General features: G+C 39.1%; 1 protein-coding gene across 1 annotated transcript in view; it reads right to left on the bottom strand.

The window, feature by feature from the left end:
- Positions 1-19441, bottom strand: part of TRIM24 (tripartite motif containing 24) — a gene marked incomplete at its 5' end in the record, with an annotated part of 35028 nt that extends 15587 nt beyond the window's left edge. Inside the window, 8 exons of the mRNA XM_010150588.1 lie at positions 183-448; positions 2703-2820; positions 5165-5311; positions 5978-6092; positions 7249-7365; positions 8678-8810; positions 10438-10585; positions 19323-19441. Of these exons, the coding sequence (XP_010148890.1) occupies positions 183-448; positions 2703-2820; positions 5165-5311; positions 5978-6092; positions 7249-7365; positions 8678-8810; positions 10438-10585; positions 19323-19441 (1163 nt within the window). The remainder of the gene's footprint in view (positions 1-182; positions 449-2702; positions 2821-5164; positions 5312-5977; positions 6093-7248; positions 7366-8677; positions 8811-10437; positions 10586-19322) is intronic.
- Positions 19442-24372: the final 4931 nt, after the last annotated feature.

The raw sequence follows: 24372 nt of genomic DNA, 5'->3' as shown, positions 1-24372 counted from the left end.
ATGCCCATTCAATTGTCAGGAAAGAAAATGTTACCTAACCCATTTACATAGTCATGTGCTAAAGATGAAGCTATCTGAAGTTATGTATCCAGACATAACTTATTTTCTTATCTTTCTTTACTTTCTCCTTCAGTGCTATAGGGAAAAAAAGGCAGTCTTCTCTGGAAATAGTCATAACTTGCCTGATGAGACGCAGGAGGTTGTTGCATGGCTCCTGGTATTCTTGGATTTGGTAAAGCTACTGGACCCGCTCTGCGCTGAGCTTGCTGTCTCTGAGCCATGACCTGTTGCTGCATGTGCTGGAGTCGGAGCTGAGCCAAGCTTATCTGCGTTGGGAACTTAGACAGCTGGTTTGAAGGTAAGCTGCCTGGTGGCTGTAAGTGTGTTTCCGTGACAGGGCTCTTGGGCATATGTGGTGGGGTTTCTTTATCTTCAATTACCAAAGAACCTGGTTTAAACAACATAAATAAAATTTTGACAGTGAGAGTCAAAAGGTATGTAGCCAACATACCGTAGTGCAGAGCAGGGCAGAAAGTGAACATCAACAATACTATTTTCACATTGACACTTGGTAATTTTGGTGTTGAATACATTTTCATTATGATTCTACCACAGTCATTAATAAGAATATTAAATATGCTAAAAAAAAACAGAGGAAAATCACTACCAATCTGTTGCCTGATACCCTTTATTAACCTTGTACCAGGTCTACTCAATGTTTCCCCATCAAGTGAGCAGAGAAAAATGCAACTGTATGAATATGGCTGTATAAAATACTTCACTGCAGTCAAAACAGAATTGTTTTATTTTCTTTTCCTACAAAAGGAATTACATTGCAAAAGAATGGTATTGACCCTTACTGCATTTTTATTCCATGCCCTCCAAGTCTAATTACATCTTCAAAAGTCTTTGTAGACTTAACATCTGTGGTATAAAACTGCTTACCCAAAGGTACTACAGAGACTGGTTCCCTTCCATTAGTCTAGAAAACCACAGTTTATCATGGTTTGTAGAATTGAAACACTTTAAATGTTGTGGTTTATGTTCTTAAATACATTCTGAAATCCGTAAGAGAGCTCTCCTATTGGTGTACAGATGCTATCACATTGTCAGCAACATGCAGCCTGACTAGAATTGAAGCCATTCCCAGTGTAACTTGTTTCTTTACTTAGACTTTATTTTAAAGAACCACTGAAGGAAATATAATCTGGTTTATCTACAGAAATCAAACATGGCTGATCATAAATGTAACAGCCTAAAGGCTGTGATTTCTGAAACACAGACAAACTTAAAAAAACTCCTATACTGATCTATATGGGTGCCATTTCTACTGTAACACTATTCAGAATTTAAGGGAACTTATTTCAGCAGTTCAATGGCTCATTAAATAAACTAATGAAAAAATCCCCACCCTTTAACCAATCACAAGGAAAAGCCCCCTCTTTACAAGCACCATCTCAGTTTAGCAGCATTTCATAGTTATCACTACACAGCTTGACAGTTCATTTCTGGAAACAACAGATTCACTTTTGACTCCTTTCCCAAAGAAAATTATTTGCCAAGAAGGAACTTGGAGAATTTCCCTGTTACCATCCAATGTCCTGGCATGTGGGGAAAAGAGCTTGTTGGCCTTAAAGCACTGCCATAACATTTTCTTTCTCTGCCTTTGCAGAGCAACATATATTTGCACCTCTCTGTAAGTTTGTAGAGCTGACTGCACTTGCTAAAGAAATGCAGAAAAGGTCCCACAGGCATCTCGTAAAGCATTCTGCACGACAGGAGAACAAAAAATGTCCATCAGGCTAACAGTGGAGAGATAGCAAGCATGACAGCAATCAAAATCCTAAAAAGACCTCTAAATTTTAGTTCCTGCTCCTAAGGTAGTGAGTTCCTAGGATGCTTATGTCCACTGAACTGAGGCTTTACAAGCAGGCTACCTGCAAAGATTCCAGATTCTGGGATTCACCAGGATCATAAAATCCTAGCAATTTACAGCTGTCAGAAAAAAAAAAAAAAAGAAGAAGAAAAAAAAAAGACCAGTTTGGAGACTAGATCACAATCTATTAGGATAATGAAGATGAAGTACATTTGCAACTCTGTCAAAAACATGCTTTCTCCTGAATTCTACCCCACAACTTCAGGAAAGACAATCTAAAAGCCAGAGAACTGTCAAAAAGTAGTATTCTCTTCCTTGTTCTTCTGTTTGTCTTTGGCATTCTTCCCTTCTCTTCATCTCAGTTCTCCAAGACTTCTTCTTCAGCATGACCAGGGAGCAAGTGAGGGTACTTGAACATACTGTGCTGCTGTACAGGTTTCAGTTTGGGAAGATAGGACTGAAGTAGAAGAAAGGGCAGGAAGATGTGGAATGAGACTGACCTGGAATCCTTTCTTAGGATGTGAAGTAGCGTTACAGACTGTGTTCCTTGTTTCAGAAGCCAAAAGGCATATCCAAGAAACTGAAATCTGCTGTTTTCATTCACACGCACCATTCAAAGTACGTTTGTTAATATTTTATCACAAATATTCATACATAATACTTTTCTCCCATACAACACACTTGAAATGTCTTCTACAGCTAAAGAAATAAACCTAACAAGGTAAACCAGGACATTAAAAGTACAGAGACTATTTACATTCACAAAAAGAAAGATGCTTTCAAAATAGGATCAAGATGCCACAGGGCTAATAAAACATTATCATACCTAGATTGAAAATATTTTGAGCCCAGAAGCTAGGATCGCAGTGAAACTGGATGGTATTGTTTGTCACTGGTGAAGCATCACACCTTGCTCGGAGAAGACACCGTAGTCGATAGGTAATCTAGAATAGGAACAAAAGAAGGTGTTTTTTTTTCCTTTGGGGACAGAGCCATGTATCCAAACACCATAAAAAGTCTTTAAACCAAAAATAAAATACAACACCACCCCCAAAAAAACCCAAAACCACCACCATGAAAAATCCCCTGAACAAGCCCCTAGAAAATAGAGGCAAAAGATAAATTTATCCCAAGCTACAAATGAAAGAGGTGTTCTTAACATCTTCCCCTTATTCCTAAAGTAGTTTTAAAAAGCAACTATTCCAACTCCTTGGTTCCAAAGGGCTGGATTATGATTACATTCACATGCAGAACACTCTATCAAATTCTCAGTATTTATCTAGTTCCCAGAAAGAAAATATTTTCTTGCAGTTGTTTCACTAGAAATATCTAACACAGGCACTAAATTCAGAATAGCACACAGCAGATACAGAAAAAACTTCAGAGTTTAACACTTATTTTTCTTGAACAATAGATTATTTCCTGGAAAAGTTCAAGAGACATACCTGGCAAAACCATCTTAACTGTTAAAATTACATAAGTTATCTTTTACATAGGAGTTTTATAAGAGCTTCCAGTTTATAAGTTGTTTTTTTTTTCAGTTTTAGGCAGATCAGTTTTAGACCAGATGCAATAAACATTTAACAAGACTTAAGTTTTTTTAATGATCATGGAAAATTTTAAGTGCACTCCTATTTTGAATATAGATTTCCTTGGATTCCTGTGTACACTATTAGAATGAAGTCTACTACACTGCAGAAATTCTAGTCTTTTGTCCTGTCACCCATACTGGTGGCACACAGTTCTTGTTATGCACATAGTTTGTTCCATATATTCCTCCTATTGTGCACACACAGATATTGTTGGTAGCTACCAGTGTTTTGTTCATGCCAGAGGACTAAGCCAGGAAACTGATGTCTTCTTGCAAATCGTTAAGTATGCTATTTCCCTGAAGTACAGACATTGCCTCCAGCTGTAATTCTGCATTTAAGACTGTGGGGCATTCCTCCCTCCTAGTTTCAAGTGGTTGGATAAGCCAGAGCAGAAGTCTCACACGTTCCTCTATGCATCACTGTTCAGGAACAGAATTCCCAGATGTGCACAGACAGGTTAGCTACTCAACTCCCAGATAACACCAACTTTCAACTAAAATCAGGAGTCTAAAGCTCATCTGTTCTCTTGAAAAATATTTCTCATTTGCTGAGGCTTTATGGACTAGATGGTCTTTTTCTTCAACTGCATAACGTTTACAAAGATTAAGATGCCTGCAACATAACTTGTTCTCTTACTCATATAGCAGAAGTCTGTGTAGCAAAACTACGTAATTTAAACATCGTGACTCAGTGTGATGCCCTTTTTCTCTATTCAATTAAAAAATATTACTTGCTGAGGCAGTATAAGGCAGGCCAAATGAATTTAACTACTTGAAGTAAGTTGATAAAGTCCAGTAATATTCCACTATTTGCCATAGCCTGCAGAATTTTAATGGGCATCAAAGAAAAAAACCCCCAAACCAAAAAGCACCACCAAAACCCAAACAACATAAAACCAACCCTGTTAGGTTTTTTTTTTTTTAGGATTTCTGTTCATCATGAACAGTCAGATCAGCAAAGCCACATGCACTCAGATCTTAGGTGCCATTATAGCACTGAAATATTTGGCTTCATAACTGTTTACATGGATAAGCAAAAGACTCAGCTTTATTTTTCTAATTTTTGAAGACTTCTAAATGAAGATAAGTGTCAGAACAAAGCAATACATTATTTTTTACACTAAAATACTGGATATCAGACTCTACAATATACAAATACAGTCTTTCTCTGAACCTGTAACAAGTACCGAAAAGAATCTCAGTGATGATCTATGAGAAACTGAAGTCGTCCTTTGTTTAATGTAAACTTGCTTGGCAACAACTAAACATCAGCATATTGTCAGCATTCTTCTCAGCACAAATCCAAAACATAGCCTCATACCAGCTACTGTGAAAAAAATTAACGCTATCCCAGCCAAAACAGCACAAGGACACACAACAATTTTTCCAGCATTTCACAGCTTCATGGTTTTCACTCCAGAAAAAGGGAGTTGTTCTTACTTCTGCAGGTCTACCAACAGTTGGTGTGGTACTCTATGCTATTTTAACAGGAAAGAATCATGACCACTGATCTGAATTATTAGAAACATTCTGTATTTATGCTTAGGAGAAATCCATGCAAAATTATACACAAATATTCCATCTGGTAGAAAGTAATTAAAAAGTCTAATTCCCTAGTGTTACTGACAAGCATGTGCGAGCGTATCTGCCTTAACTAGAGCCTCTAAGTAAATGGAGAGCTATCTTCCTAACCTTACCAAGCGTTTACTGTAGAGTAGTGCTGTGCTGCTCCCACTGGAAACTGCCCATTCGGAAAAATTCATGACATGTTCCAGCTGTTTAGAGAGACGTGCCACTTCTTGCTGTTGCTGCAGAAGTTTCATCCGGTGCTCTTTTGCCAGAGTCTGCAAGTAGAGAAGCAGTTCCAGTCAAAAGGTACAATTTACAGTTAACAGGCATTAGCTGTCATATCTGTAATTCACAATGATCAAGTGGTTTCACTCAGCTCTTCTAAAAAGCACCCCTGCCTCCTGACTGCAGCTATCACACAGAAAAGTCAGTATACATTTATCCAAGATACCAGGACTTCCCTATTTTCATGCATGTATGTGCCTCTCTGTACACACACACACACTTCTTAAAACACAATTGGAGGTAATATTTTTCCAGGTATCCATTCTAGACAATTCTCTCCTTTGATTTGCTACTGGATTGCAGAATTTATGAAAAATTCCGATGGAAAGACTTTCCACACATGATGCATAGAATTATGACTTGCAAAAGCATGGAGAAAGAAACTGGAGTCAGAGACAGCCCTGATTCACAAAGCAGGGAACACAGACCATAATTACAAACAAAACAACAACAACACCCTCCCCCCCCCAAAACCCAAACCCTCCTCCCCTCCCAAAACCCCACTTGCTCAAGTGGCTGGTTTTTTTTCACTTTGGAATTGCAACAGGATATGCACAGATGGCTAATGCTAGAAATGGATTTTATTTTAATGTGAATCTACACAAAAAAAATATTAAGACTGACATTGTTGTTTCTTATGATTGAAATGAATTTACCTCTAATTGATGCAGCAGAGCTTTTCCCTTTTTATTTATTTCTACCATCAGTGTAAATATGGCAACTTTAATATCCTGTTCCACCTGCTTTTGATTCTGATTCACTTCAAGAATTCTGCAAGTAGACAGTATAGAAAATAATGTTCTTTAGCTCACACACCCACCCTCCAAACAGTGTAAACCCCTCCCTACGCTGCTGCTGAGACTACAGTATTTCTTGGTCATATGCACCAATAATATATATATATACCATCAGATACTTACAGTTAGAAAAATTTCTGGGAGAAATAGAAAGAGCAAGTACCAGTGACCTATGATAAAATTAATTAACTGATGGAAAATTTGAATGCCATAAGTCTGTAAAATAACTGACATCTGCCACAGATAAAAACTAAATGCTCATTGTAATTGAAATTCTTGGGTTTTAATTGTCTGGCACATTTCTGGAATGGTCCACAGCAATCAAAACTGTTTAAGTCTGATTTCCATCTAAGGCAGAATGGCACTCCAGAAACAAAAACAATAAATAGGTTTTCTAATTTAGTAATTCCAGAAGTGGTCAAACTCATAACAGCAAAGCGTAATATTATACTGTGAAAACCACTACTGCCAAGATGCAAGGGAGAATAACCACTCAGATGCAGCAAAAGACGAGAAGGGTGTCTGCTGGGTTTTTTTTCCATCCCACCATCCTCAAAGACAAGCAAAGAGAAGAGTCCAAGTTGCACTGAGCATCCTGTGCAGTGTTGAATCTTCCTGGGTCTGCCTTTGAGCCCTGCTGAAGGAGCAGTTACAAAGGCCTACCGCAGCACGTGTTTTACAGGTTTATTTTTCTCCTAGGTGTCTAGTACCTAATGAATAAAGCCCCAAGCATAAAAGTATTACATAAATCTTCAAATATGTGTCACAAGCATTATGAAAACATGAGTCATAACCTTTCACTTTCTAAGAGGGATCTACACAAAGAAAATAGGTGTGCTGATGGTGGGGAAGAATGTAAGACTGCCTTCCACAGTCTTTATTGCATAAGTTGTTTTGTTGCACCCAGGCTATTGATGCTCATGGAGTCGACAGGCTGAGCAGAAGAGTTACCTAACACAGCCAAAGCACATTAAGTCACTACTAAAGCAAACTGATGATTTTAGAATTTCTCTTTCTGGAAGGATAAAAGGAGAGAGGTACAAACTGCACTAATGGAGACATTTCAAGAAGTTACAGTGCATATAAAGTTGCCCTCCATGTCAGTTTTAAATTCAAAATCTGATACATACCTGTTTTGGATCTGCTTCCCTGTATATTTTATGTACTTCGTCTTCTCCGTCAATTTGGTGATTAGTGTCTCAATGATCACTTTCTGGTTTTGAAAAGCTTCTTCTATAAACTGGTACCTGTAGTAAATAACAGTGAGTATTTACACATGCAAAAGGTGTGACATACTTGCTAAAAAGCAGACTGCCTTACAAAAAACTTAGTGAATTGAAGAAAGATGCTGCTCAAGTTCAGAATTTAGCTGTCTTCATGGAAATGTATGTCTGCAAATGCTGATATATTTTATTTATGGTATATTTGAACTTAGAGTATATTACCTGTAATTTTTATTTTATGTTTATAGAATTATGATTTTCATAAATATGAAGGGATACTGCATGACCATAGCCCAATTTTAGCAAAATAAAAATCAATGTTGTGCTGTAGCCATCACCTTGTAAGTGAAAGTGCATGTAAGCTACTATTTCATGCAAGATAAGACTGTAGAAACAGAAGACAAACGAGATAGCTGACTCAGTAGAAGTCAGCAACATTTTAAGTCAAGGAACTGAAATCATCAACAATTTGAGGGAAAAAAAAAGGTGGCACATTCTGAAAGGTATATAAATCCCAAGAAAGGGAGAATTGAAGAGGGAGACTGCAACTCTGTAAGAGCAAGGTTTAGCCTCTTCCAAGGAGCGACGATGGCCAACATTTCTCCACTGATTGGTGTTCATGTGGCCAGGCAAGGAAGTTCTTAGGGTGGTTGCATCAGATATAGCAAGCATATTAATACTTAACCTAAGACTGCATCTGTCCCAGAGCACTGCTGTATGTGTTAGCCAGCAAATTTATTGTCTTGAACTCAGAATTTATATATAATCCTGCTTTTCAGCTTCTTTGGCCAGTAAGAGATGACCAAAGAACAGCAACCCAAAGATCTGAGTGTTATAACTAATGCTCTAAGTACAGCATAGACAAACTTTAGGTGTACTCGTCCTTTCAAAGGGCTCTTCACAGAAAAAATGCCCATTTGCTCCATTCCGAAATTGTTTGGTAATGTCCTGTTATATAATCATCTTGTTGAAGGACAAATGGAGAAATTACACAGACGTGCACAGTTGCATAACACAGCCCCTGTCCTTTCTAAGGACTCACTGAAGAGCTGCATAGCAAAAATTCTATCCAAATATCTTGACACTAAAGAAAGGTCTTGTGCTTAAGCCACCAGCTTAAAAACTGGAAGAATTAGGTTCTGTTCTAAACTATCGCTCACCCATCAGCCACATTCTTTTGGATACAGTCTCTGTTTATTTGTGGGCTTCATTTCTGAGCAGAAAACTTTATTTTGCACGTTTTTCACCTGACTCTATTCCACAGAGCTACAGCTACAATCAACCTCAAGCTATCTTCCTATACGGGAATAGCACAAAACACAGACTGTTTTGATACCTGTGCTCTTTGTGTTCCAGTAACTGACAGTCTCGGCAGGTCAACTTGTCACAGGTTTCACAATACAACTTCAACTGCTCCTTTTTGTGGTAAGGACAAAACACAGGTCGCTGACTGGTCACACCGACTGCCTCTGTTGAGTAAAGAAAGATGTCAGTGCAGACTCTTGAAATGATTGAAGATTTGCATTCTCCTGTTTTTTCTTACCATATTCCTCACGTAGAAGCTAGAAGTGCATCTCAAACTGAAATGTCTCACTCTTGATCAGGCATGGAGTTAACACCCTCTCGCACACAAAATGTCTAGAATCTAATTTCCCGTAACTTATTAAGGCCCCACAAAACCATTTACAAAAGGAGTAGCCGGTACTGTTGCAGTTGCAAAAGACCATTGTACAAGCAGCAAGTTCCTTTCTTAAGTGGAAATGAGGAGATTGCTGACCTAATTCATTGCTCTGTCTTCTTTCTCAGTCAAAGGGCTGAAAGGGGACTTGAGGATATCAAGACACAGGCATTCAAAAGTGTAAAACAGAGTATAAATGAAAACTGGCTTCACATTGCAGCCCATCCTGCAGGTCAATAAGGTCCCTTTTCCATACTCATTCATTTACTTATTTTCATGAAACCTGGAAGAAGTTATTTTCAGATCTGTATCCTTCAGTCAAAAATATTGGAAACTGCCCAGCAGACTCAGAGGAGGCCTGAATACACAGAGAGCATTCCTATCACCAAGTCATGTTCAGCGTAATAGTCAGACATGTTTACCTACTACTTTTGTCCTCCTCCACTTGTGATTAACCACATCTGAAAGTGGGATACAGAACATAATGTATATCTCCAAAGTATCATACTGGAAGCTACCCTTTTGAGCAATAAGGATTACGGAAGTGAAAGCCTGTATTTTATATAAGATTCACAGGACTAGATATGGTGGAATAAAAATAAATATGTATTACAGTACATGTATTTATAATAATACATAACAATTTATAAAAACATTGTATATGTTTACAAGATAAACCATGCAAAGCCAATGGATTTATTCAAACCACTACAATGTTTCTCAGCATCCTATTATATTTATAATTGTCCTGCAGTGTCACTAAAAGACAAGACACAATGGGCATAAACTGAAGAAAAAAGAGGTTCTCGATGAATAACCATGAGAACAGTCAAGGTTTCTCAGAGAGGCATAATCTGCAATCATTCCAGGTGAAAGATAACATCTATGTGTACTTATCAGTTTAAAACACTTTACATAGAAACCATATGAAATATCAGTCTGTAGGGTTTCTTACCACTATGCAGCATATTTGACAGAAGCACCTGACAGAAAAATGGCTATCATAACTCCAGCCATGAAATATCTCCCTTTCCAGTAGCTATGTTCTAATGCATCTCACACTTAAAGTTTTCTCTTTTGTTAGCTGGATCATTCCAGAGACCCACTCAGATGGAGAGCAGCCAAAGAAACACCAGAATTGATTCAAATGGTTGCAGCCTTCAGCAATGAAATTGAAATAAGTGACTGGGAGTCAGGAAACTATTAAAACATATCCATTACCGACCAGAAAAATAACAGTTTCACAAATTCATATTCACCAAAGGGTGATAATGTCATAATGAATCTGTCCTTTCACATTTACTAGGATTAAGGAATACAGTTTTTTAAATTTATCACTTTAAAAAGAAATGTGGGGGTCTAATACAGTTTATCAATGGAGACACGCATTGTTTGTGAAATTAAGTCACGTGTGCTACCTGGAGATACTTCCTCTTTCTGCCTTACTGTATGATCCTTCGTGAATTTAACTCTCTGGTGAGCTCTGATGCAGGTCTTGCACAACCATTCTACACATTCCACACAAAATCCATTAGCTTCTGCATTGTCTTCACAGCTTGTGCAGACCTGACATGAGGAAGAAAAGGTAGCTGTTAAATGTGGAATACACATACAAGCTAGTGTTCATATACCATCAGCACACAGTTTTCCGAAAACTGTGCAATGAGAACGGAAAAGTGCCTGAGGCACGGGAACACTATAAATAACTGCCTAAAAGTGATTGAATGTGACTTTTCAAAGAAAGTGGTCATTGTATCAGTGTTACCCTAAAACCTTTACCCGACATGATAAAAGTCAAACCATTATTTTCTGCCTGACGCTGCATGCTGAGAAGCCCTATAATGTTTACTATATACAATATGCTCTTCTGAAATATTTACTTAAGACAGAACAAGACCAGCACCGCTCTGATTTTAGAAACCTCCCTCAGTTCACATAGCAGCTTTAATTTTAGATTCTGTTTACCTGCTTAGTTTCAGGAAGCACACAGAGTATTGAACAGCAGGGTTCTTCTCAAGAATCTCTGCATCACCACTTAAAGATAGCATTCCAGTTAAGCTTATCAGTAAAGCTACCCTAGAGCAGATTTGCAACCAACGCATAATAATTTACAAACTGTGACCTGTTAATTCCTGGGGCTCTTTGGACTACAGCCAAGAGATCTAGAAAAAAAAAAATTAATTAAGGAAAACAAACCTATTAGCAGACCAAAAACTTTCTGCACAGAGTCAATATAGACACAGGAAAAAATTCCTATGGACTCACAATTTGAACAACAGGTTGGAAACGATGAATGATGGACACCACCACTTCACATGTTCACAGTACCATTTCATTTTTCACTCCTCCTTTACAGTACCTCTGTAGGCATACCTTCAAGGGTTTTTTCAGGGTAAAAATTATGAATGCACCTATGCAAATACTTGTTTAGGTATCTGTGAACGTTTAGCCCTGCTGCAAACATAAGCCTCAAGACATCTGAAGATTGCAATAGCCTATAGATCCCAATGATAGATTTCTGCTAGCAGGAGCAGTAAGGAGAAAATTCTAGGTTTTAGTTTAGTTTTCAGTTTGATTTAAAAAAAAAAAATCCAACTTCTGCACCCTCACAAGGTAAATATAGATTAAATTAAAGCAGCAGCAAATATTTATATCCTGTGCAGATAGATAATATACATGTAAAACTATGTCCCAGTTTCCCCTTCAAGAAAAAGAGGAAAATTAGCACAAAACTTGCCTTAGGCTACAAAGCAAGTTACTGACAGAACTGGCATTTAAACATAGGAGCTCCAGATCCCCAGTGCTGTTCTTATTCTTCTGGATCATGTTGCCTCTCAAAGCAACTATCTTCTGAGAAATGAAGTTACAACGCAAGGGTTGCTGACCCCTCTTGTTGTCACCTGGAGTTTGAAGAAGTTCCTTTTCATTAAAGGTGACCTGCAAAGGAGAAGAAATTGGGCTTGTGCCCCTTTTTCTGTTTCTTTACAAAAAAGGAGGCCTGAAAGTTTTATTTTTTAAAATCTTCATAGTTTTGTTTTGTCTTCTGGTTGGTTTTTATTTTTCTTCCCCTTGTCCTCCTAACGATAAAAATTCTAGTCCTAACCAAACTAGTTGACTAGGGAGAAATATCAAAGTCAGGACATCACTAAAAAAAGTCAAGAATATGAAGTAGAGCAATTAAAGTGAGTGAATTGTCATCAGAAAATTGAATTTTTTTACTTGCTCTTAACCCTTAACTGTAATGACCCTTTGCAAGAATACAAAAGAAGTATTCTTAAGGAATCAGAACAGTTTCTTGGACAAAAAATTACAAGAATGGATCACTGAGGCATTACTTCAACATTAGATTTTTGCCTGACAAAAACTCCCATGAAAGAATTTCCTTCACTTCTCCTTTGCCTCCTCAAGAGTGCCCTCTGCAAGACTGGTGTAAAACTGGGTTGTTTACATCATTGTAGCCCAAGAATCAGTTACATCACCTCTGCTGATGGGGGCAGTTAACTACTGCAAGGTGAGAAAGAAGTTTTCAAATCAGCTCTGTTGCCAGAGAGCTATCAGCATGCTATGCTCCCAGCATGCTATGCTCCCAGATACCCAGAGGTGTTTTTTTGCAAATTAGAGTAAAGAATAAGAGATTGGATTTTTTTTTCTAGTATAAAAAACACAACAGTGAAAACAAAATAAGCAAAGGAAAAAAACCAACAAAAGTGTTTCCAGTATTATGTAAGTTACAGAGGCAAAACTAAGAGTGGAAAAAAAAAAAAGCCAAAAAAACAGGAAGACAAGTGGGGGAAAAAAAAAAAGAAACAAACAAAACCTAAGAACAACAACAAAACCACAACAGCCTTTCCAGGTCACTTTAGCAAACTTAGGCAGATAAACTTGCTACATGCCAGGCTGTTTAAGTAAGTTGAAAGGATTTCAGAAGTTATTCATTCCTCCTAGATTCCAAGATCTTTGTCTCTTTTCAATATGCTTTAGGCTTCTTCAGCTCATTTGACCTGATATAGTTGGAATGAGATGAAGATTGTGATTCAATAACCAATAATCAGGTGCTGCCAAATGAACTGGAACTCCTCCTTTGTAGTCCAAAAATATATATTCCAACTTCATACTCTTCAAAGCCACCAAGTGGAAGAGACAGATTTCTAAAATTTTTCATAGACATCATAACTCATGCTGTCAAAACAGCTATGCCTTCTAGGTAGAAACTAGATTTGCTTCTACCCACTTCTTATTTGAAATATGCATTTTCAGATATAGCTTGGATTTTGCTAGAACTCCTAGTTATTCAAATAAGTCGTATAGCTAAAGCACAAGAAGTACAATTACTGCAAATGTTTGCTATACTCGTATAAAACTTAAAACTTATTTCACTTGTATTTTTGTGACTCATACAAGCAGTGCTTCAGTGATTTCAAAGGAAACTCCCCCTAGTTAACCTGTAAGTCTTTATTCTGGTTAGACTGGTATTTATTTTTAAATGAGTTTTCCTTGTAATTATACTTAATTCAGTTACTAGGTTTAGTATTTGTAACCCCGGGAAGTGTTCATTCAGCCTTCATTCAAACTTAAAGAAAGCTGAAATTACTCAGCATGTTGCAGGCAAGTACTATTTTTTCTGTTGTAAAAGCTTTTTTATTTACTTAAAAACCAGATTTACATGCAAGAGTTGAGGTAATAGAGCTCAGCTACAGTTCCGAAGGAAGACAGCAAAGTAACCCAGGGGAATATTCAGTGAACTCATGTTCCAAACTTCACCAGTCTAAGTTAGATGCAATGCTTTCTCCTACTGGATCCAAAAAACATAGCCCTCTTGGCACATACAAGATCACCACAGTACCTGTCTTTTGGGACATTCTTGCCTACATGTAACTCTAAATATCACCCACGTGCTGATACCTCAAAATGCATAAACCGTAATCAACCCATCCTGCTTTCCTCAACATCCCATCAACAGCTGCCTCTCCTCAAAGCACACCAAAACCCTACCATGACTCTTTTTCAGTCTGTTACCCACTGCCCTAAACCAGTGTCTTTCAGTGCTGTTTTGGCCACAGCTACAGCTTTGATAAACTATTTAGCATATCAGCTCTTCTTTGGAAGAACACATAGTGGCTACTCTAGCACCATGCAAAACAGAAAAACATTTTGTTCTAAATTGTCCTCATAAACCGCTCTGTTTCCCTGGTCAGACTTGCTGTCTTAATATCCAGATCTAAACTCGTACCTTGTTTTGTTACTGCATTCCAAATATCTCACGTAAAATCCAACTGTTCTCCATTCCTACTACAACATTTAAAACTCTCAGGTCAGTAACTGGTAAGGACACAGAAAGTGTTCTTTCCATTAAAAATATTTCTACACGTGTTGTATTTCGGGCCCAGAAGCTATGAGAATTAGGACCTAGACTAAAATACACTACAGGCTTAATACGCTACAACATCATCAGTGGTATCACCATGATCTGCTCTTCTGCATCAATCTCACACTTCTCATTTTTCATGGCTTTGCCTGCACATTAAACAATTCTCTTCCGTTAAGTTCCTAAATCTCCCTCACTTGTCTACCCTTTAGCCTTTTTCAAATTTAGCATTTGCTTCAGTAACATCTCTTGGGCTTCACACTTATGAATCAAGTATAATTAATTTTTCTTTTCAAACTTCTTTTCAGCATCTAATAATTTTGCCAAGTCTTTCAATAAATCAGAACATGGAAAAAAATTATGAAAGAGCTGCTCTTTCGATGTATTTATGTCCTAGTTGCCCACAATCTACAACAATTACCTTCACAAAGATCACAAATGCATTTCCCATTAGTCTCTTTTCCTCTGGAAAGCTTCCCATGCCAATAGCCAGCACAAAATCCTTAATGTTCACTTTAATGCTAGCCAGGAAATCCCTTGTGGAACATTCACTAGGGATTTTTACACTTCCTTTATTCTTGCTTCTTTTGCTCCTGAAGTTTTCAGTAGTCATTGTTAGAAAGCCTGGCCTACAATGCCAGGCTCCATGATATTCCACTCACTCCTACAGTTTTAATTCAATATGCTAAAAAGTATTTTAGTATTATTACCATTTTAAATCTGAAACAACCAAACGTTGAATTTGAAAGGGGATTTTTTTTTGCAGTCTCTCTTGAATTGAAATAAACCCATTCCTTCCTGACAACATACACATATAGGCTGGTCATAGATAGGGACTTGTGGTTCTAAGCAACAACATCCCTTGCACAGAACCCATGGCTTGCCCCTAATTCTAATTTCTTAAACATCCTGCTAAAGCTGCCAAACTATCAAAGCCAAACTAATCATCTCAGTAGAAAATTTCAGTAAAATAGCCAAAGTTTTTGACCAAATTTGGATGATTTCTGATCCAGTATTTCCTGCAAGTCTCAGCATCTTTTCCACTTCAATTCCTCTGATATGCTGCCTATCTTGCTACTGGCAATTTTTATATATTTTCTCTTTGTTCCCTCAAAGATAAAATGAGTCAGGCCGATTAGAAGGATGCATCATCCTTAAATCTCATAATATTCCCCAACAGGACACTGATTTGTTTAACTATTATTGAGTTAACTTTGCTCTTCCACAACAAACAGCTTTAGAGAATGGTGTAGCTTTTTTTAAGGGTTCCAATGTATGTCAAAGTACAAAGGAATGTTCAGAAAGCTTCATTACCATACCAAAACAAATCTATTCAAACAAAACAAAACTGCACATCATTCCTTTCCAAGAGGTAGGTACATGCTCCGTTAGCAGGTATCTAACAAAATATTTAGCTCTATTAAAAAAAAAAAAAAAAGCAGAAAAGCAGATGAATGTATTAGTCTCCTGGTGCAGCAGTCTGCTGGTTTGCCTTCAACTGCTGCAGAAAGTATGCTTAGTTCAGCCAGTGAGCTTATCTGAAGAACAGACGTGCTTTCTCAACTGCAGTCCTGCTCGGTTTCATTAAGGAGAGAGAAAAACCCATATGGCATAGAAGAGTAAGATAGTTGTGTGAGAAGGGAAGTTAATTAAGGAAACAAATGCTTTGAAGACCCTCCCTGAAATCTTCTCACATGACTCAACAATGGATGATTCCAAACCAGCTGCTGAAATACATGGAATTTCCCTGTATCTCTCTCTAGCAGATCAAGATCAGAAGATAAACAAAAAAAATCCTTAAACTCCAAGGAAGTGCCCAACTTATCCTGACATCACCAAGTTTCGTGGAGACTCCCACTTTTGATACCCTATGACCCACTGAAATACACCCAATTTTACATGATTATGACAAACGTCAGGAATATAAAGAAACCTTCTTGAATTTTCAATTCCTTATCCAAGTCTCAGAGGTCACAATTCCTCACTTAAATTTCACTGAAAGCAAAAAAATGGGGTGGGGAAGAAGGCGAGACAAAAAAAAAAAAGAGGAAGAAAATACTTTGTCACTAAGCCCAGGAAAATTAATTCTACTTCTATCACAGATCTGCAAAGCACTATCTTAGATGACTTGTTATGTAACTAAGCAAAGGTTATGGCACAGGTCCAGAAAAAAAAATTTCAGGACTGCCTCTGCATATGTTAAAGTCAAAAAAAAAAAAAAATTCAATGCAACAGGGACCATTGATTTTCTCAATCTTACTGATAGAGTATGCTATATATATATATATATACACACATACGCCTATATATACACTATACTGAAAGAGACTTTGTATAAATCTCACAATCATTTCCAAAACTCAGATGTTTCTCTGCAACACTCGGAGGAAAACAAACAAGCATATCCCCACACAAACACAAAAAAGGCAAACTTAAAACTGTAACAGAATGGTTAGGGTTGGAAGGGACCTTACAGACCATCTAGTTCCAACCCCCCTGCCATGGGCAGGGACACCTTCCACTAGACCAGGTTGCTCAAAGCCTCATCCAGCCTGGCCTTGAACACTTCCAGGGATGGGGCATCCACAGCTTCTCTGGGCAACCTGTTCCAGTGCTTCAACACTCTCTCTGTGAAGAATTTCTTCCTGATACCTAATCTAAACCTCCCCGCTTTCAATTTAAACCCGTTACCCCTTGTCCTGTCACTACAGACCCTTGTAAAAAGTCCCCCTCCAGCTTTCTTGTACCCCCCTTCAGGTACTGGAAGACTGCAGTAAGGTCTCCCTGGAGCCTCCTCTTCTCCAGGCTGAATAAGCCCAACTCTCTCAGCCTTTCATCACAGGAGAGGTGCTCCAGCCCGCTGAGCATCTTCGTGGCCTCCTCTGGACTCGCTCCAACCGGTCTGTATCCTTCTTATGTTGAGGGCTCCACAGCTGGACGCAGCACTCCAGGTGGGGTCTCAGGAGAGCAGCGTAGAAGGGGAGAATCACTGCCCTCGACCTGCTGGCCACACTTCTAATACAGCCCAGGATACAACTGGCTTTCTGGACGGCCAGCGCACACTGCCGACTCATGTTCAGCTTTTTGTCCACCAGGACCCCCAAGTCCTTCTCCTCAGCGCTGCTCTCTATCCATTCTCCATGTCCTACCTTAAGAAAATACTGCTCATACTTCCAGAGACTCCCAGGTAAATTTCAGTTTCTGGTTAAGGTCTATCATTTCTCAGAACCCCTGTTGCAAAATTCCTTATAATTCCAACACAGTTTAATAGTTTTCAAGACATAAGTTAATTCCTTCTCCTCAGAGATGATGATGACATTTATGCCTTTAACAGTCAGTGAGCTGGTATCACTGACTGGGCACATTCATCTGCTCCTGAGAGACATTCACATAGATGAGGATAAATTTCAGCCAACCTTTCAAACAAGCAGACTACACAACATATGACATCTAAGAAGCTGGCCCAAAACAAATGTATCAAGAGCCAGCAATACCGGTATCTAAAACAGAAAAGTGAAAAAGAGGCTGTGCTGGTCCAAGGTAGGAAAGAGTTAAATTTCTCCACAGTGTCAGGGTAGGGAACCGGAAAGTGGAGTGGGCAGGGTGTTGTGTTGTTAAAACTCTGGCTAGCTTGATAGCTGGGTCATTAGCCCCTCTGTTAGCTCTCCACTAGTTGTTACCAGGCGGGTTTGTTCGTTAGGGTCAGGTTTGTTCGTTAGGGTCGGCTATTTTTTTCTCCGGTCCTGTTGTCATGCTGGGGCTCTGGGTGCTCTCAGGACCTGGCTATGTGTCGGTCAGCAAGTGCTGAGCAATTGTATCATATGCTCTATATCCTATTATTTTAATTACTTATTATTAGTAGTATTGTTAGTATTAGTAGTATCACCATAATTTTCATTTATATTCAATTATTACATAGTTCTCAACTTTATGAGCTTCCTTGTCTCTTCCTCCCACTCTCCTCCTCCACTGGGGGTGGGGAGGGCTGAGTGGTAAACCACAACAGCACATGTATTTTCAAAATAAAAGATACCACTTTGCAAATGTTAGGGGATGAGTTAAAATGCAAGCCACATTGACAGGGTAACATTTCTGTACCGTTATTATGAAGAATGCAGCAACATATAAAGAGGCTGAATTATCTACAATAACATCCTGGAGTTTAAGAAAAAGTTTATGAGTATGGAGATACTTGAGATACTGCCTCAGTAGCTAAAAATAAAGACATGCAATGTTTTGATACCAGAGACTGATTGTTAAACTATGGTCCTACAAAGATGTAATTATTCATTTGGTACTGCTTCCACACTAGTACCTTCCTACTGAAAAACCATCATGAGGAAAACAAGTCAGTATTACTGTTCTTCCAGATAAGCAGGTTTTGGCTTTATGAGATGGCTGTAATTTGATTGTAAAAGGAAGAAGAGGCAGCCTACATAAGAAAAACAAACAAGAAACCCCTACAACATACCATCTTCCCCAATTAGAATTTTGAGCCTCATGCTTGGTAATTGCACTGCGGCTATTTAGTAACATGTTTTGTCAGTGCTGAGAAGAAAACTAAAGTCAATTTCACTGGAGGATTCTGTTTTACATTGACATCTCTTGATGTAGCATTGTTCAGGTCTCTGCTTCAGAGTGTTTCACGTGCCCTATCCAAAGTGCAGAAATTCCCATTCTAACTCCTATTCCTTACTTTGATCATTTCCTATCATGGTGAAATTATGTATCAACAATTAAAAATAGTTTACAATAAGACCACCACCTTCTTCACATGCATTCTCATTACCTGATTTTCTAGAGTAGCTACCCCATGTGATGACTAAGTACTTTAAGTCTTTTCCCATGTAGGAACATCAAAAGGCCACACAGCAAGAAGCCAAGGATATGCATACACATCCAAACGGTGTTAACTTAATTACATGTTAATGCACTTACCTGATTTGATTTCTCTACTGTGCTACTGGGAACCTCTGTGGTATCCTTCACAAAAAAGTTATCTATGATGTGTCTCTCTGCACATTCCTGACCGCAAATTGGACAGCGAACAACACCAACTGGGGGAGAAAAGTAAAAAATTTGATTATGCTTGCACAACTTAAGGTATATAAAACAACTTCACAGAGAGCTTGTAAGGATGAATAGTTTGAAAGGATTTTTTAATACTTTCCTGTCAATAAGGTTTGAGTAAGAAGCAGCTAATTCGCATTTATCACTGAAGTAACCTTTACCTGTTATTCCCTGATGATGGATTCTTTCAACCAAGGTCAAGCACCTTTTTGTTTCAATCCTGTAAAGAATTTGCCTTAATCTTATAGAAATTTAACTCATTTTCTCCAAAGGGAATGTATTCCCATAGGCAATTTGTTGTTATAGAATGGATTCAAGTACGAATTTGTTAGTGTTGTGCATCAATTAGCGACATTGAGTGCTATTACATACACATCTGCACGCCAGCCGTCTGACATGACTGACTGCCAACTGTGTAATATGAGAAACTGGAACGTAATAAATTCAAAATTAATGAGGCAAGCTGTGTAGAGGAAGAACGGACCTGTATTAATATCGTGACTACCTTCACACTAAGCAAGGGAAAACATGCAGGAAAGACACAGGGATAAATGAGCAAGGTCCTCTCCCTCCTCTCTTCTGCAAGACCAGAGGCACCGTTTAACCCAGTGAATTTAACACCAGTATACAATTCAGCACTTGCATATTTCACTAAACCAGCACGGGCTTGATTCTGTTCCTGTTTCACTTTTACAATAAAATGTAGAAGTACAGAAACTATTAGATGTTTCACTTTCTGCAGAAGAACTGAATTCCTTACTGTAAGTGCTCGATACCAGATTTAGGTAACTTTTTCATAATGTTCTTCCAATACACACTAGAGGTTTAACTGGCCAACCCACTATAGAGCAGTTCTCTAATAAAAATCCACTAGTTTTACTAAATTAGCTCTTAGTTCTGGAAGTTTAGCCAGCAGTTTTCCACACGTGGGCAAGGCATATCACTTTCACCTGAAAGGCTATGGTGTTAAGCCTGGTTTTATTACAATTGCCATTTTGCCAGTCTACATTTCAATACATATTTGTGCAGCTTCCTTTGGTATACGAATTCTGTCTTTTGGCTAAAACTTTTGTAACATTTTTTATACCATCATCATGAAGGATAATTAAGAAATACATTTCCAGTATGTCAGGTAGTTAATAGAGCCCCAAGTACTGAATTTGTCCTTTTATTAAGCAAATCAATTTACCACAGTGAAGATGGAACAAATCTAATACTCAAGCTACATACTTGCTAAAAAACTTATTTTTTTACATTTTTCGACAGTGCCAATTAGAAACCACCTTCTGTTCCCTCGCTGCTCATTCCTGACCCCGACAAAGCGCAGTGCTCTGGGCCAGCACAAGTGACTGAGTCAGTCCTTGCATGTGTTTGAGAGCAGAGAATAGACAGAGAATGAGACTGGCAAACTGATTCAGCCATGGATGTATTCCTTCTGCTCTCCCAAGCTTCACCTTCAGCCCCCAACCTGCTTCACTGACCAAACGCACTACTGTTTACTCTGAAGCAACATGAGAAGCAGCACAAGGTTGAGAAGATGCCAACACCACCACTGAAGATTAAACATGTAACCACTGAAACAGAAGAGTTGTATTAAGCCGAGTTTATAAATAGCTTGAATTGAAAACACAGCAAGCAAGGAAGGGGCAGGGGACAAGTTAGGAAACCTACTAACATAAACCAAACGTTTTTCACGTACAGAATACTGCCAACTTTCAAGAGATCACTTCGAAATTCTAGACTGCGATGGGAGAAGGAGACAAGGAAAACTGCCCAAACCTCTCAAAATCCTCTTGAAACTTTTCCTAGAATTCCTTATGCTGTCTAGCCTTAAGCCAAGGTTTTCTTCTGCAACACTGTGCGGGGCAGTTTGCTCTTGCTGTAATCCTGGATTGATGACTGCTACACAAATCAGTTTTTTAAATCAACTTCAGGACTGGATTTAAGTGAAAATACCTAACATAATGATCTCAATGTAACTGTTACCCATACAGCTGGCAACATACACCTTTTTAACATAAAACGTAACTTACTATTCTTACTATAAGCTGGTCTCCAAGGTTCTTTCAGTAATGTACTGAACATAAGCCACATGTGGTCTTTTCCTGTCCACTCTCCAAGTGGGAAATGGAAGGTGCAGGCAGAGTGCTCTGTGCATGTGTTTTCATGCGTGTTGCCTTTGAAACAAAAGGGTCACGGCAAATAATAGTACCTAATGAATTAATGCAGGTTCATTTCAGAACTTCAATCTAGCCACCTCAAAGAGGAACCCTCACGCAGATATGCTGCACATCAGCATGGGAATTTCTACCCATGCTCCTTATCAGTACACAAGTTGCCCAGTGGAGTACACCGTACAGTCACTACACGGTCCCGCAGAACACAGTGAGAAGCTGGTAGTTCACCAGAACCTACCTAACTCAATCACACTAAGTTACTGAGAGGGAAAACCAGGGTTTACAATGAACCCAGACTTAAAGAGTTTCCTGTAGGAAAACAGAGGCCGAAGAGGAAAGTGACTGTTTTGGAATTCAACGTTAAAAAAAAGAACACTGATTATGTTCAAGTGAAGACACTTTCTAATTTAGCAAAGCTCATGGACAAACCTCTTCCTGTTTCAACATTAGCATTTCTACTGACATTATTAGGGCTACCTATCATAATTAAGTGTTAAAGTTTTATTTGGAAATATTAATTTTCAAGTAAATCCTTACTTTGCAGTAATAGTTACAGACTGCAGCTCTTTGTATAAAATGATAAAAAACCCACATAGGCCAAGCAAAGTTTTCAGCCATTCATCCAATACAAATTGTACAGTTGTCAGCTATCACAGATCTGATGGGATTTAAGTCTGTTCATGTTATTTATGTTACATACAGCCCAAAACACATCAGCACAACCCTAAGAGCACACATCCGTAAAGGCCAGGCTGCAGAGAATTATAAACAAGAAATATTGGAAACAGGAGCAAGAAAGTTATTGGATTTTTTCAGTAATCTCCTTCTGAAGATAACACATAATATTTAAATTCTTTTCATGTGCAGAGTCCTCTTTTAGATTAAGATTTGGTCCAGTAACATGGTGCACTGGGTTTACACATCCAGGTTTTGGTAGTGAGAGGGAGCTGCAAGGGTGTCCTCTGTGAGCAGACACCAGGGTCTGCCCCTTGTCAGACAGTGTCAATTCCAGCCAGCTCCAAGACAGACCCACCGCCGGCCAAAGCTGAACCCATCACAATGCTGGTGGCACCTCTGTGTACCTGTTTAAGGAAGGGTAAAAAATGCTGTGTAACAGCAGCTGGGAGAGAGTAGAAAAATGTGAAACAGCCCTGAAGACACCAAGGTCAGTGAGAAGGATGGGGAGGAGGTGCTCCAGGTGCCAGAGCCGAGATTCCTCAGCAGCCCATGGAGAAGCCCATGATGAAACAGACTGTCCCCCTGCAGCCTATGGAAGACCACATTTGAGCAGATAGCCACACTGCAGCAGGTGTATGTGCCCTGAAGGAAGACGCAGCCCATGGAAAGCCCATGCCAGAGAGATTCCTGGCAGGAGCTGTTTCCCATGGAGAAGTGCCCATGGAGAAGCAGGTTTTCTGGCAGGAACTATAGCCTATGGGAAGCCCACACTGGAGCAGTCTGTTTCTGAAGGACTGTACTCCATGGAGAGGACCCACTTGAAAGACTACCCCATGGGAAGGATCCCACACTAGAGCAGGGAACAAGTGGGCAGAGGATTGGGCAGCAGAGAGGAACTGTTATGACCTGATCACAATCCCCATTCCACATACCCACTCCATCGCTTGAGGAGGTAAAGTCAGGGTTAAAAGAGTGAAGTTGAAGAGGGGCGTGAGGGGTTGGCAAGGTTTTTTTGTGTTTGTTTCTCACCATCCAAATCTGTTTAATGGGCAACAAATTAACCTTCCTCACATCAAATCTTTTTTGCTCACGATGTTAATTGGTAAGTGAGGAGGAAGGGAGTCAGAGCAACTTGGTGAGCATCTGTAATCTTGGCCAGCCAAGGTTAACCCACTACACACAGGTCTTCAGGACAAACCTTAATGGTTCTAGGAGGGGTTTTGTTTGGTTGATTTTGAGGGTTTGTTCTGGTTGTTTTTTTAAAATTTAAATGCTTTGAACTAGAATTCTCTCTCAGTTGATAGAAGTGGAGTGGATCTGAAAGATGCTGGCTTGTATGTAACTTTGCAGTTTTTATAAGGAGAAAACAGGGCTCTGTCACAGTGAAACCTTAGAGAGATGTAGAGAATATGTAACCTCATGCCAATTACAATATTTGTACCACTTTGGAGGTCTAATCCAGTTTGAGATCTTATATTTCTTCCTTTTCCCAAGTAAAAAGGACTCAGAAGAATACAGAGACAGCATCATTGTTCTCAAACCAGTCTACCAGGTGACACCATATACTACAATAGCTTAAGAGAAATTTTATTTGAAAGGTAGGATGAAAAGTTAGCTGGATGAATGCTAGTCTTCTGGTAGCAAAATAAAAATTGAAACAGTTGTGTTGGGTTTCCACAGTGGGGGTTTGGTAGCAGGGAAGGGCCACAGGAATGGTTCTTTTCAGAACCTTCGAGAGAAGCTCCACCAGCTCCAGGTGGGACATGCCCCTGGCCACAGAGGAGTCCTGTCAGCACCTCTGTGGTTAACATATTTAAGAAGGGAGGACACAAAAAGAGAAATAGCAGGGGAAGCAGAGAGTAGAATCAGCATGGAGAGAGCAGTGGGATGAGGGAGAAAACCAGGCAGACACCCAGGTCAAGTAGGAAAGGCAGAAGGAGGTGGGATGGAGCAGAGGTTCCCCTGCAGCCCATGTGAGAGGGCAGGCTGTGCCCTGCAGCCATGGAGGGTCACAGGGGAGCAGAGACCCTCCTGCAGCCCATGGAGGGCCCCACACCGGAGCA

This window comes from Eurypyga helias, unplaced genomic scaffold, assembly GCF_000690775.1.
Source record: "Eurypyga helias isolate BGI_N326 unplaced genomic scaffold, ASM69077v1 scaffold14654, whole genome shotgun sequence".
NCBI lineage: Eukaryota > Metazoa > Chordata > Aves > Eurypygiformes > Eurypygidae > Eurypyga > Eurypyga helias.
This window is presented reverse-complemented; position numbering and strand designations above follow the sequence as displayed.